The 14228-nt window shown below is 45.8% G+C and overlaps 1 protein-coding gene across 1 annotated transcript in view; it reads right to left on the bottom strand.

Annotated features, from left to right (window-relative positions):
- Positions 1-53: 53 nt before the first annotated feature.
- LOC121453041 (rho GTPase-activating protein 20-like) overlaps positions 54-14228 on the bottom strand; it is a 39335-nt gene continuing 25160 nt past the window's right edge. The window contains exon 13 of the mRNA XM_041659561.1: positions 54-284. Coding sequence (XP_041515495.1) covers positions 54-284 — 231 coding nt within the window. The remainder of the gene's footprint in view (positions 285-14228) is intronic.

The raw sequence follows: 14228 nt of genomic DNA, 5'->3' as shown, positions 1-14228 counted from the left end.
ACGCGCGCGCGCGCGCGGAATTAACAGGGGAGACTCTTAAACAGTCCGGAGCGTTAGGCACCCTTAGATGACTGCACTGCAGGGCACGGGTGTGAGGCTGGCTGCGCTGTCAGTTCGCATAAGACCGGTGCTTTGCACTCCGGGACCAGCCTGTAATCCTCGGTGAAGCTGTGCGAAGGCGCTGTGGGTGTCGTCGGGTGCGGCCCCCTAGGGTGGCCCTTCCGGTAAAGGCCTTGGGCCACCAAGGTCTCTCTCAGGAGAGGCGTGGCTCTTGGGCAAGTGACCTGCAGAATACCTTAGCTGTTGCTGCAGCTCACAGGGGCCAGCTAAATGCTGGCTATCACGGTGCAAAAGATAATGTTTTTGCAGAGCAAATATAAAAAGAGATCAATGTAACCCGGTTTCCACGACTGCCTGTAGGTTCCTTTCACTGCATTTATAACTCCTACAGAAATGCCAATCATGTCACCAACATGAAGAAGAGAAATTCTTCCCCAATGCCAGAGGCCAGAAGGAAAGTTTACTCAGCACCTGGGACTCACCTACCAAACAGCTGTCTGTTCTCATGCCTTCCTACAAGGAAGAGAAATTGTGATATGCAAGATATTCATAAGTATGGCTATAGGATCGGGTCATTTCCGGTTCCCTATCCTCAGCTGCCCCAGGAACTAACTGGGGACATCGCCTTGGGCACCTGGGAGCCCCTCTAGGTCCAAGTCTCTTGCCAACCCTAAGATGGCTCCCTTAATTAAGATATGTGCTTCCCTGCTCCCCTATCCAACCTTCCTTTATCCCAATCATCCCGTTTCCCCAAGTTCCCCCCATCCTCCCCTTTTCACTTTCTCTCCCCATCTCCCCTTACCCCCCCTCCCACTCCACCCCCAAGATCCCAATTTTTTGCCCGGCAATCTTGTCTACTTCCCATAACCAGGAGGATAGCTATATGTTTTTCTTTGGGTTCACCTTCTTATTTAGCTTCTTTAGGATATCATATTATAGACTCACTGACCTTTATTTGTGGCTAGAACCCAATTATGAGTGAGTACATCCTCATAGAACCTTCATCTGGCGATGGATGGAGATAGAGACAGAGACCCACACTGGAACACCGGACTGAGCTCCCAATGTTTCAATGAGGAGCAGAAGGAAGGAAAACATGAGCAAAGAAGTCAGGACCACAAGGGGTTCACCCACCCACTGAGACAGTGGAGCTGATCTATTGGGAGCTCACCAAGGCCAGCTGGACTGTGACTGAAAAAGCATGGGATAAAACCGGACTCTCTGAATATGGCGGACAATGAGGGCTGCTGAGAAGCCAAGTGAAAGACCCTCGACGAGGACCTCTTTTCGGGAGGAGACCTCCCCAACGCCAAGGAACAGGCCGAGACCGCACGGATGCAAATCGCAAGAGGTTTATTGAGTAGACACAGGTACCTGTGGGCAGCAAGATCTCTCGGAAGATTTGCACGCCTGCCAACTGGAGGGCGGGCTTTTTATAGGGAAGAGCAAAAAGCAAGTTTACAAAAGCAAAAGCGTGGTTATCGGAATGCGGCGGGGGGCATGAATGGTTTCCTCTCTCAGCATGGATGCCTGGCAACAATCATCCTGTTCCTATCTTATAGCTAACCTGTTTTGTTGACATCCTATCTTATTGACATCTTGCCTTGCAGTCTTCCTATCTCTACCTCCTGCTCTCTCAGGCACATGGGATGTTCTTACGGGAGCAGGCTGGCTGCTGATCCGGAGAATTTTTTTCAAAGCAAACAGGACGTTCCCCAGGGAGCATGCTAGCTGCGGGTTTTGAGGAGGGGGTCTGTAGGGTCTTTCACCAAGGACAATGGCACTGGCTGGGTCTTGATCCTACTTCATGTTCTGGCTTTGTGGGAGCCTAGCCAGTTTGGATGTTCACCTTCCTAGACCAGGATGGAGGTGGGAGGACTTTGGACTTTCCACAGGGCAGGGAACCCTGACTGCTCTTCAGACTGGAGAGGGAGGGGGAGAGGAGTAGGGGGAGGGGGAGGGGGAGAGGAGTGGGAGGAGGGGGAGAGAAATGAGAGGCTGGGAGGAGGCGGAAATTTTTTTTCTTCAATAAAAATAATAATAATAATAAAAAGAGAAATTGTAATTCCTACTTGACTTCTTTCCCTGATGGGTCCTTTGGGGAGAAAAGAAATCCTGCAGTGTTTGCCCTCAGAGAGGAGGGCATGGTTGGCAGCTGTGACTGGGAAGAGGGGAAGTGAGGTAGCAGGACTGAAGCCCTCTAGAGAAGTCCTACCCAGTCAATGCTTGCATTTTAACAGATGCCCAGACGATGAATGATGCAAATTAAGTTTGGAAAGCAATGGTTTCCAGATTCACCAGCACAGAAAATCTCCCCTTTATTACCTTAGCCAGCCTGGAGTCCAGCGACGGAACTGCCAGGAATGTGAAAGAAGCTATGGAGTCCTCTAACCAGGACTTAATTCTGCCCTACAATGGTGGTGGGTTGCATTGGCCAGCTGGGAGGCCAGGGCCACTCCTCCTTGAATGACTTGGGTAGAATAGATTCGCTCGGGAAATTTGGCATCAGCATCACGTGGTACTCTGGTAGTCTTGCATGACATAAGGGTGGGACTGTGTCACCCACAGCTTTCAGAAATGGGGCCTGGGGGCTCTGTGACTGTCCTCCCTCTGATTGGTTTGGCCAGATGTCAGCATTGAATTGCTTTTTGTTCTCCTGCAGCCGTCAGATTTACCCGTCCTTATCGATAGCTTCTCCATTTCACCTGTTTCTTTCTCCTCTTTTTAACTTTTCATGATGTCTGGAAGACTTTTCTGAACTCCCTGCCTGATCTGTTTCTAGCTCATTCTGCACAACTGTTTTTCGTGGACCAGCAGTTGAGATCAATGTTCTCTTCGCCAGTCTCTCTGTGGTCCTTCATGTTCCTTTCCACCTCCTCTGCCCTTCAGCCGTTTTCAACTCCCTCTTGTTGTGATCCAGCTGTCCTTACTCCCCCTGACTGACAGCGGAACTTCCTTGTGGTCTAATTGACAAGGATGTTTGTGTTCTTTCTGGCCGGTGTTTTTCCACAGAAGCTGTAGAGGTAGAAAAGGTTTTAGCCTAGGCAAAATAAAGGTTGCTGTTCTTCCATCTGAAAAGAAGCCTCCATGTCTCAATGTTGGCATCCCCTGCCAGTCTTGGCATCCAGGCTGAGCTGGCTGCAGCAAGTGGAGGTCCCACCCAGATCTGGAAAGTGGGGATTCGTGAATGGCGGGGCTCCATTGGCCGGCTAAATCGAGGAGCATATTGGGGATGGTAATATGTCCTCATCTGCTGCACCAATAGTACTGCTACCCAGCTACAGGAGCCTGCACCTAAAACAGAAAGCCCATGGAAGGACAACTGGTCAGCCTGAGCTCTAAGCACATGACCCTGGTCTTTCGTTCCCCAGCACACAGCAGCTAGACACAATGTCTAGCACCTCTCTCAGGCATTCACCTGGTCCCTGTCAAAGCAGTGGCTTTTGCCTCCCTTTCTCCAGGATGTTCTGCCTCCATGTAGCCTCTCCCAGAACTAGTGTGACATGTTTGGGGATCCTGCTAGGCCATATATAGGCATGCTGAGTGAACACTATAACCGGAATTTACGCAATGAAGAACAATTTGTTAAAAGCAATATTTAACACAACACTGAAAACAGCCCGAAGAATAAAAAGGCTGTTACTCAGGGGAGAAGAAGTTGGCTGTGGGTCTGGGAATGCTGCTGGGTAGAAAAAGGGTGGAGATTCAGTGGGGAACAATAGAGCTGGTGCTGTCTGCAGAACAGATAGATGAGGGATACCTAGAGAATCAAGTGGGCCAGGACAATCCCTGGATCTCCCGGATGGAGCTGAACTGTGTCTGCTGACATGGTAAGAGGTCGAGCATCTGGAGCATCCACGACTACTGACAGGACACAGGACCTTATGTTGGATTTTCTAATCTCTGGCTGCTCTGCTTCTTACTGATCCTGGATTGAGTGTTGCTGTCTTCATTGCTGGTTGACAGACTTGGAACTCTTAAATTTGGATGTGCAGCTCTGCCTTATCTCTCCAGATCTAAGGATGGAGACAGATGTGCTGCTGATGCAAGCATCTCTAGAAGGGGAAGTGGCAGTGGAGGCACAGGAGACAACTGCCCAGGATGGGACCTCTTTCTCAGTCTTTCCAAACATAGGAGAGACCACGTCTGTCTGGATTCCCAGATCCTATCCTCCAAAAGATCACGTGCCCAGGCTAGGGGCCAGTGACTGTTCCTGCAAAGAGGAGCCTCTAAAGGATCCCCAATCATTCCTGAGACCTGAGACCAGGTCCTGAGATCTCCTCACAGTGTCAAGCATCTACCTGGCACGTTCTCAATCACTATCCTCTGAATCATTTGCCACTTCTCCCTGCAATTTGGTATGGAGCCTGTGGACACGGACAAGGACATCAGAGTAGGACATATTCAATATTAAGTAGGTCTTCCTAAAAGTCCTCAGGGAACTCAAATCCATATGTCTGGAACTGGACATACAGGACACTTAGTGACCTAGACTTTCCTTTGCCACCCCTCCCAAGACTCCGTGCATGTGAGACTGCAAAGGAGAGGCTATCCAGCCCTTGGCCATACGGGTACAATGAGCAGGGCTGAGAGGTCCAGCAGGGAGCTAATGGAGCACAGCTGAGCGAGCCTTCATGCCATGGACTGAGATGAGGGTACAGTCTCAGAGGGCCACCGGAGGCCACAGGCTTTCTCCACATCCCCACTTGCAAGGATGGTGCCCATGCGATTCTTTTCACCCTCCAGTCAATGCTTAGACGTCAGTATGGTGGTAAAAATGTGGAGCGTGAGCCCCTAGTATCGGCCGTCACTCACCCTTGGTACCCAAGTCTGCCCAGCCTGCAAAGCCCAAGCCTTTCTTTCTCATGTTGTAAAGCTCACTTCTTATCTTCCTCATCCTCCTCACAATTAGGGCAGAGCCTGCATACCTGGAGGATTCAGGAAGGATGTCACCTGTGGAGCCCCAGTTCCCTACCTAAAAGACATCTGGGGGCCTTCTGACTCCTGGAACAGAATCAAAGTCCAGAGCTTAGAACTTTTCTCTGCTCTCAGGTTATTAGTTCACTTGCATTTAGTAGGTGCTTCAAATATCTATGTGCAGTATGTGTACCCAGACCCTGGGCAGACGGCCCACTGTGGGCAGTCTGTGGGAACTTTACTGAGGACTTGTCTTTCTGGACTCATTCAAAAAAATTTGTAAAGGAGTAGAAAATTATTTTTAAAAAAAGATTGGCATACGAAACATACAAGTAAAACCCAACAAGGATTATTCTCTTGAAAAACTACATCTGTAGCCGTGGAGTAGCACACGTCACTGGGGTTTCCGTCTGTTGGCCAGAGCTCAAGGACCCTTTGTGTGGATGAACCAGGAGATGTGACTCTCAGGTTTTATCAGAAGGGCATCTGCCACTCTTCACAAACACAGCTTTTGCTGGGGTGTTACAGAAAAGATAACATGTCTCACTGGAGGGATGAGAGAGGTGTGGGAGGAAGGGAAACAGCGCATGCCTGAGGTGCTGCCTGGAACAGCTGGGGCTTTCTTAGAGACCACAAACTCTTAAGCTGAGGAAGAGGTTGAAGGAAGTTGTTGAACTTTATTTTACTGAGAAGTTATTAATTTTTGAGAGCAGTTCAGATGACAGAGTTAGAAGGGAGATGGCGGGGTGGGGTGAGTAGCCATTATATATGCATCTATGAGAGGAGAAAAATTAATAAGAGTTAGATGTAAAAGAACCAGTACTGGGGCTGGAAAGACAGCTGAGAGGTTAAGAGCACTGGCTGTTCTCCCAGAGACATGGGTTCAATTTCCAGCACCCACTTGGTAGCTTACAACTGACTATAACTCCAGTTACAGGGGATCTAAGATGATACCTTCACAGCAATGCACATAAAATACAGTAAAATGAATCATTTTTTTAAAAAGACACACGGCAGATCCAATTTTTATGGACCCAACTTGATTTCAGAATGAATTATACTACATACATATTTTTAACTATAAAACATTACTTGGAAACCTCCTACAGTACTGCATGGAGAAACAACTACATTATCTTAAAGACATTTCCCAGTGTAACTGCAATGTATGTAAAACCTCTCGATGGTGCAGGTTAGCAAAGGATAGCATTTGATGTCAAGACAATTATCATTTGTATCCTGGAAGAATGCTTATACCCGCTTCTTAGGGTTGATGTGAAAATGAATGACCCTATGAGTGAAAGGACTAGGGTCTCGGGTACCCTCTGATCTTGGATTGAGGGTTGCTGTCTTCATTGCTGGTTGACAGACTTGGAACTCTAAATTTGGATGTGCAGCTCTGCCTTATCTCTCCAGATCTAAGGATGGAGACAGATGTGCTGCTGATGCAAGCATCTCTAGAAGGGGAAGTGGCAGTGGAGGCACAGGAGACGACAGGCCCAGGATGGGACCGCTTTCTCAGTCTTTCCAAACATAGGAGAGACCATGTCTGTCTGGATTCCCAGATCTTATCCTCCAAAAGATCACGTGCCCAGGCTAGGGGCCAGTGACTGTTCCTAAAAGAGGAGCCTCTAAAGGATCCCCCAATCATTCCTGAGACCTGAGACCAGGTCCTGAGACCTCCTCACAATGTCAAGCATCTACCTGGCACGTTCTCAATCACTATCCTCTGAATCATTTACCACTTCTCCCTGCAATTTGGTATGGAGCTCCTGGACACAGAAAAGGACATTAGAATAGGACATATTCAATATTAAGTAGGTCTTCCTAAAAGTCCTCAAGGAATTCTATAATCCGTATGTCTGGAACGGGACAGACGGGACACGTAGTGATCTAGACTTTCCTTTGCCACCCATCCCAAGACTCCATGCATGTGAGACTGCAAAGGGGAGGCTATCCAGCCCTTGGCCATAAGAGCACAATGAGCAGGGCTGAGAGGTCCATGGGAGCAGGGAGCTCCATACGCCCCAATTCTAATTCTGTCTATGTTTGATCTGTTCTCCACTCTCATTCTGATGGATAAAGAAAGGGATGTAATGGGGTTCACAATTGGGAAATTTGTACAAAGATGATACTCATTAGTAGGAGCCTAAGAACTGTGTTGGGCAGACAAAGGTTCAAATACAGTTTGCTCATGTGGCAGAGTAAATTAAGTACATGTCAAGTTGCACTATAATCTCTCAGACTATTGTCTCTAATGGTGGCAATATAAACCCCTCCTTTCCTGGATAAACTGCAAATGTCTGTTCATGTTGTTTTCTACCAAAAAAAAGAGGAATTCATTGCTTAACCATTATCCCCATCAGTTGCTTCTTCCAATTATGTTGTATCGGACCATTGTTTCCATTATTAAAGCAATGTTTTTAATCTTCTGTACAAATGAATGGCCCTGAAATTCCTGCCCTTCCCATACGTGCCCTCTTTGAAGCCACTGCTACACCACAGTCAATACAAATCATGTCCCTTTTCAAGCATTATGTGTTCGGATAAGGTGGCTTTAATTTAAATCATTGAAGCTGCGTGTGGTGGATCCAGAGGCAGGGTGAGTAGGTAGGGTGCTGACCCCAGTCCCATTGAGACTAAGCAGTCCATGCTATGGGAAATAAGCATATATGTGAGCTGAGGTTGGAATGGGAAGCAGTGGATGATAAAGCAAAGTGTTCACTAACCAGTGGGCTGTGTGCAACACTGCGCATTTCATGCCAGACTCAGACGCTGTGGAGGTGAAACGGAAGTGGTGGCAAACTGCAGCAGGAGGCTCTCAATTATCTAGGAGTTGACAGGACAGAGAGGGACAGCCGCCCTTAGTGTGCTACATGCCAGGAAGTCTACTCTCCGAGGAAGAGGCAGCAGAAAAGCACAGCGAGTAACTTTATGTGCTTACGAGCAACAAGTTGACAAGGAAGTAGCTAAGAGAATGTAATAGGTGGGCCACTGGAGGCCCATGGACTCGGTCTGAAGCTGGAACTTGCCATTAGGAGGAATGCAGGTGGGTGCTGGATGGGCAAGAGAGGACCTCTCCACTATAGACAGGCTTTAAGAAGAAACTGATATCAAAATCAGATAATGATGAAATAGTGCCCGAAAGAAGGAGCTCAGGGTTCTCCTAGTTTGAATAGCTATTACAAGTCCAGCCAAGGAGTCAGGGAGGCAAGGAGCAGATCTTCACCTGTCCTCCCACTCCTACAAACCCAATCCCCTAGTCTCAGCCCCAACTCTGCAACAGAACACCTGCTGCCGCCCCTTGCCCCATCTGTAGTGGCTCCCTTCCTAACCGGAGGCTCCCATGGTCACCTTATCCCAGCCCCCACCTTCAGCAGCCACTGCCTGGAAGCCCAGGAGCCACTTAGGCCAGGGAAGCAGGCAGGCAAACAGCAGATCTTCACCCCTGCTTCTGCCCCTGCAAACACAACCCCCGTCTCCTCCCAGCTCTGAACAGATCACCTCCCAGGGAAACGGGAAGGCTAATTGCAGTCCTCACCTCTCCCTCCACGTCTAATGCCCTAGGCTCACGCCCAGCTCTGCAGCAGAGCTCACCTGCAGCAGCCTTCCCCTCTGCATCTCTGGAGGATCCCACAGATCTTCGCCTCTTATCTCCCTTCCCCCAGTGGTTGCTTTGTGACCTGACCGCTCTGCCCCAACTGCAGCAGGCATCCTTGTGAACACACAGGCCACTCCAGATCCTCACCTCTCTCTCCACTCCTCCGACTCTGATCACCCCGTCCCATTCCCAGCTCTGCAGCAGACCTTTTGCTGTGGCCTCTCCTCACTCTCTGCCCCCCATTGTCAGGAGCCTAACTAAGCAGATCCTGGTGGAACACCCTGCTTTCCTTCCTTTTGTGAAGCCCCAGCCCATTCCCATTCCTAAATCTCAGATCCCAATACCCAGAAACACATTTTACCTGGGGACCCCCCACCTGAATGCCTTTCAGGTACCCAAAAGATTTCCTGATAGGAAACATATAGCTACCACACTGCTCTAAGATCTAGAGAGAAAACAGAAACCAAGGAACAAAACACCCACCATACAAAGACAAGATCAGATATCAGCACCTCAAATTCCAATCTTCCCAAGCCCAGAGGCCTAGACACCAGCACAAAATCCACAGTTGATAACGGCCAAGGCCTCTACATGACCCCAGGGACATTACCACAACAGATCGTGAATATTCCAACATGATCAGCACACAAATATTAGACCTTAGTGTCTGTGCTACTGGTGTTCTATTCAGGAAGTTGTCTCCTGTGCCAATGCATTCAAGTTAGTTCCTACTTTCTCTTCTGTCAGCGTCAGTGTATTGAGAATTTTGTAGAGTTCTTTGGATTGGACTTGAGTTTTGTGCAGGGCAATAAATAGGAATCTATTGGTATTCTTTCACATGACGACAACCAGTTATGCCAGCATTATTTGTGGGGAAGATGCTGAATTGCTTTGCCCAGTCTTAAAACAAGGGGAGGTGCTTAGTCCTACCTCAACTTGATATGCCATGTTTTGCTGTTACCCAGAAAGGCCGGCCCCTTTCTGTACAGAAGCAAAGGAGGAATGGATTGGGGTGGGGCAGAGAGTTTGGTGGGTAGAAGGAAGGGAAGAAGAGGTAGGGGGAAATGTGGTCGATATGTAAAATAAATTAGTAAATTAATTTTAAAAGTAATACTAAAAAAGATCTTAAAACATCTCTTGTGTATATGATAGAGGTACTTAAAGAGGAGCCAAATAAATCCCTTAAAAAATATAAATAAGATGTTAACTTCATCCAAGAAAACACTGAGAAAAAAATGACAACCCAACAAAGTCAAAAGAGAGGAAGCACACATACGTCATTCATATATGTAGATGTGTGTGTACACATGCATGCACCCACGCACATCACCATAACCACCATCACCACCACAGCAACAACAAAATAACAGTAATCATTGGTCATTGATATCTCTCAACCTCCACAGACTCAATTCCCCAAACAAAGGACACAGACTAACAGAATGAATGCAAATTCAGGATCCATCCTTCTGTTGCATCCGATGTTAACACACCTTAACATCAGGGATAAACATCACTTCAGGGTAAAGGGTTGGGAAAAAGACATTCCAAGCAAATGAACCTAAGAAGCAAGTGATGTTGCCATTTTAAATCAGAAAGGAAGAAGTCAAAATATCTCTATTAGTAGATGATATCATAGTATATATCAGTGACCCTAAAATTTCCATTGGGGAACTCCTACAGCTGATAAACACTTTCAGAAAAATTGCTAGGTACAAAATTAACTCACAAAATCAGCCGCCCTCCCATATACAAATGACAAACTGTCTAAGAAAGAAATCGAGGAAATAATACCTTTCACAACAGTCTCAAATAATATAAAATATCTTGGAGTATGTCTAACTAAGCAGGTGAAAGATTTGTATGATCAAACTGCAAGTCTTTGAAGAAAGATTGAAGAAAATATCAAAAGATGGAAATATCTCCTGTCCTACCAAAAGCAATCTACAGATTCAGAAAGGGCAATGTTCAACCTCATGTGGAAGCGCACACACACACGCAAAAGAATAAATAAACAAAAAATACGATAGTTAAAACAGTCATGAACAATGAAAGAGCTACTAAAGGTATCACTATTCCCAATTTCAAGTTTTCTTACAGAGCTACAGTAATAAAAACCGAATGGTATTGGCACAAAAAAAGATGCACTGATGAATGGAATTGAACTCCTGGTTTTTGATAAATAGGAGACAACTTCCTGAAGAGAACACGGTTAGCACAGGAACTAAGATCAAATGATCTGTGAGTGATAAAAACTCATAGATGGGTATTGGGGTTCAACCTGAGGATCTAAAAAGCAAAGCAGCCAGCCACTGCCTCTTACCTTGACCTTAGTATGAAAATGGCGATCCGGCCTCCAGGAATCTCAAAATGAGACTGTGTTTGAGAGCTGTTTCCTCCTGTTTTATAGTCCTCTCTAGGGCTGAGATTAAAGGGATGCACCTCCCGGTTTCTATGGCAACTAGTTTGGCTACTGGGATTAAACGTGTGTGTGTTACCACTTTGTTCCTGTAAGGCTGACCAGTGTAGCTGTTTTACTTTCCCGATCCCCATGCAAACTTTACTAAAATACAATTGAAATGCCACTACAATCAACAACAAATGAAACAAAAAGAACATCTGTAAGGTAAAGGACACCATCAATCAGACAAAGTGGCAGCCTACAGAATGGGAAAAGAGTTTCACCAACTCCACATCTGTTAGAGGACAATATCCAAAACATATAAGGAACTCATGCAACTAGGTATCAAGAAAACAACCCAATAAAAAGGGGGTACGGAGCTAAACAGAGAATTCTCAGCAGCGGAAACTCAAATGGCAGAGAAACAATTAATGTTCAACATCCTTAGTCATCAAGAAAATGCAAATCCAAACTATTTTGAGATTTCATTTTACAACATTTTACACCTGTGGTTAAGATCAACAGAACAAATGACAGCTCATGCTGTTGAGGATGTGGAGTGAGAGGAGCCTTCATCCATTGCTGGAGGAAGTACAAACTCATACAGCCACTATGGGAATCAGTGTGGCGGTTCCTTGGGTAGAAGGAAAACTACAAGACCCAGCTATACTACTCTAGGGCATATATCCAAGAGACACTCCATTCTACCACAATGACATTTACTCAACTGTGCTCATTCCTGCTCTATTCATAATAGCCAGAAACCAGAAACAACCGAGATGCCCCTCACAGAAGAATGGATAATGAAAATATGGTACATTTACACAATAGAGTATTGCTCAGCCATTTTTAAAATTTGCAGGTAAATGGCTAGAACTAGAAAAAAATCATCCTGAGTGAGGTAAACTAAGACCCCAAAATACAAATATAGAATACATTCACTTATATGTGGATAGTAACTGTTAAACCCATTATAAGCAGGCTACAATCCATAGAAGCACAGAGGGTAGGTGTAGAGTAGAGGGAACAAATAGATTTCCTTAGGAAAAGGGAAACAGAAAAGATAGCTATGGCTAGAATGGGAGGGTTAAGAGGGGAGAGGGATGGGTTGTGAGAGAGAATATAGGGAGAAACAGCTAAGATGAAGGGGCATTTTAGGGGTAGCATGAAAAGCTAATACAGTAGAAAGTTTATAAAATATATACATACATGAAAGCAATCTAATTGAAGCTACCAAACAATGGGGGAGATGGAGCGCCAGCTGCCCATCTCTTGTCACCCACGGCAGCATCCAATACCAGGATTGGGTTACATCTCATTGAGATGTTGGCTAAAGGGATCCATGGGAATCCCCAAACAACTCAGGAAGTGGCTAAAACAGTAGGTTGAGCTCCACAAGCTGATACCAAATGGAGATATGGAGCTGGCGTCTACGTCGAGCCTTCATTCCTATGTCCCAGCATCTTTGGTACAGGAAGGCACTCAGCATGCTATCAAGAAAAGTAATAGAAACACCAACCCAGCCACACAACCTTTGACCTACAATCTGTCCTGCCTGCACGGTATGTTAGAGCAGAAGTGACACAAGTGTGAGAGAACCCAAGCAGAAACTGATTGGACCTGAGGGCCACAGCACAGGACGTAACTCATTCCCAGCACTGCTTGGGTGACCTAGGGCAAAACCAGACACTGCTGGTCTGAAAACGGGGGTGAAAAACAGTGGGATGAGTCCTTTTAATTATTTTATTTTATTTTAAAACAGTCTTTTTTATTTTACATACCAATCCTCGTTCCCTCTCCATCTCTTCCTCCCGCTTCCCCAACTTTTCCCCCACTCCACTCGCCATCCATTCCTCAGAGAGGGTGAGGCCTCCCATGGGGAGTCAGCAAAGTTGATCACATCACTTGATACACGAACAAGGCCCTCCTCCCTGTATCTAGGCTGAAACGCACTTTCTGTTTACTTAGTTAATATTATATCCTTCTGGAGTCTTTGATGAAATTGAAAAATGTAGTTATAGTCTTCCTTGGTTATAATAAGAAATAAAGTAGATATAAATATTGTAACTATAATTCTTGCTAGGTAACTGTTTTGTTATATATAATTTTACTATGTTAAAATTTAAACCCTTTTTATTTAAATAGAGAAGGGGAGGTGATGTGGAATATCCCCCTCTATATGCTGTGATTACTGTTGATTAATAAATAAACTGCTTTGGACCTATCGCAACACAGAACTAGATAGGCGGGGAAAACTAAATGATGGGAGAAAGAAGGTAAAGTCAAAGAAAGCCGTGTATCCCCACTGGAGACAGATGCCAGAACTTTATCTGGTAAGCCACAGTCATGTGGCACAGATTAATAAAAATGGGTTATATTAAGATGTAAGAGTTAGCCAATAAGAAGCTAGAGCCAATGCACCAAGTTTCTGTGTGGTTATTTCTGTTCTGGATGGCAAGGACGAACAAGCAGCCTCCTAGAACACAGGAGGATCCATGTGTGTTCCTCTTAGGGTCCTCCTTGTTTCCTGGCTTCTCTGAGTGTGTTAACTGTAGGCAGGTTATCCTTTCCTTTATATTTAATACCCACTTACATGTGAGTACCTACCATGTTTGTCTTTCTGGCTCTGGGTTCCTCACTCAGGGGGGTTTGATAAAAATGACTCCTAATGACACTCCGCTGTACTCTGATCAGTGCCTTGCTCGGCCATCATCAGAGAAGCTTCCTCGTGTATCAGATGAGAATTAGTGCAGAGACCCACGGCCAGACGTTACACAGAGGGGGAGAGTTCTGGGAACACAGCCTTAAATGTGGGGGGTGTCTCCATAAAATCCCGCTTCCCCCACTCCCAGAATCAGGGAACCCCAAAGAAGAGGAAGCAGAAAGATTATAAGAGCCATAGGAGTAGGAGGACACCAAGAAAACATGGCCATCTTAGTCGACTGAGCAAAACTCAGATGAACCCACAGATTGAAGTGTCATGCACAGGGCTGCATGAGTCTACACCAGGTCCTCCATGTATATTAAGGCTTCCAGCTTAGTGTTTGAGCAAGAATAAGCTCAAACTCTCTCACTTTTAGTCACATCTGTGTAACCTGGCATGTTATGAGTCTTAATTTCTGTGTTTTAAAGAAAGTTTTAGTTCATTAACACTTCCTTTAACAAAGACTTTTATTTCTTACGTCTTTGATTTTTTTACTTTTTTATTTTTATTTTTTTTAAATCTTTATTTATCTATTTATTATGTGC

The sequence above is a fragment of the Microtus oregoni genome, unplaced genomic scaffold, assembly GCF_018167655.1.
Source record: "Microtus oregoni isolate MIOR12 unplaced genomic scaffold, Mior012 000010F_ref0000083, whole genome shotgun sequence".
Taxonomy (NCBI): domain Eukaryota; kingdom Metazoa; phylum Chordata; class Mammalia; order Rodentia; family Cricetidae; genus Microtus; species Microtus oregoni.
The sequence above is the reverse complement of the archived record's forward strand: the minus strand, read 5'-3'. Positions and strand labels throughout refer to the sequence as shown.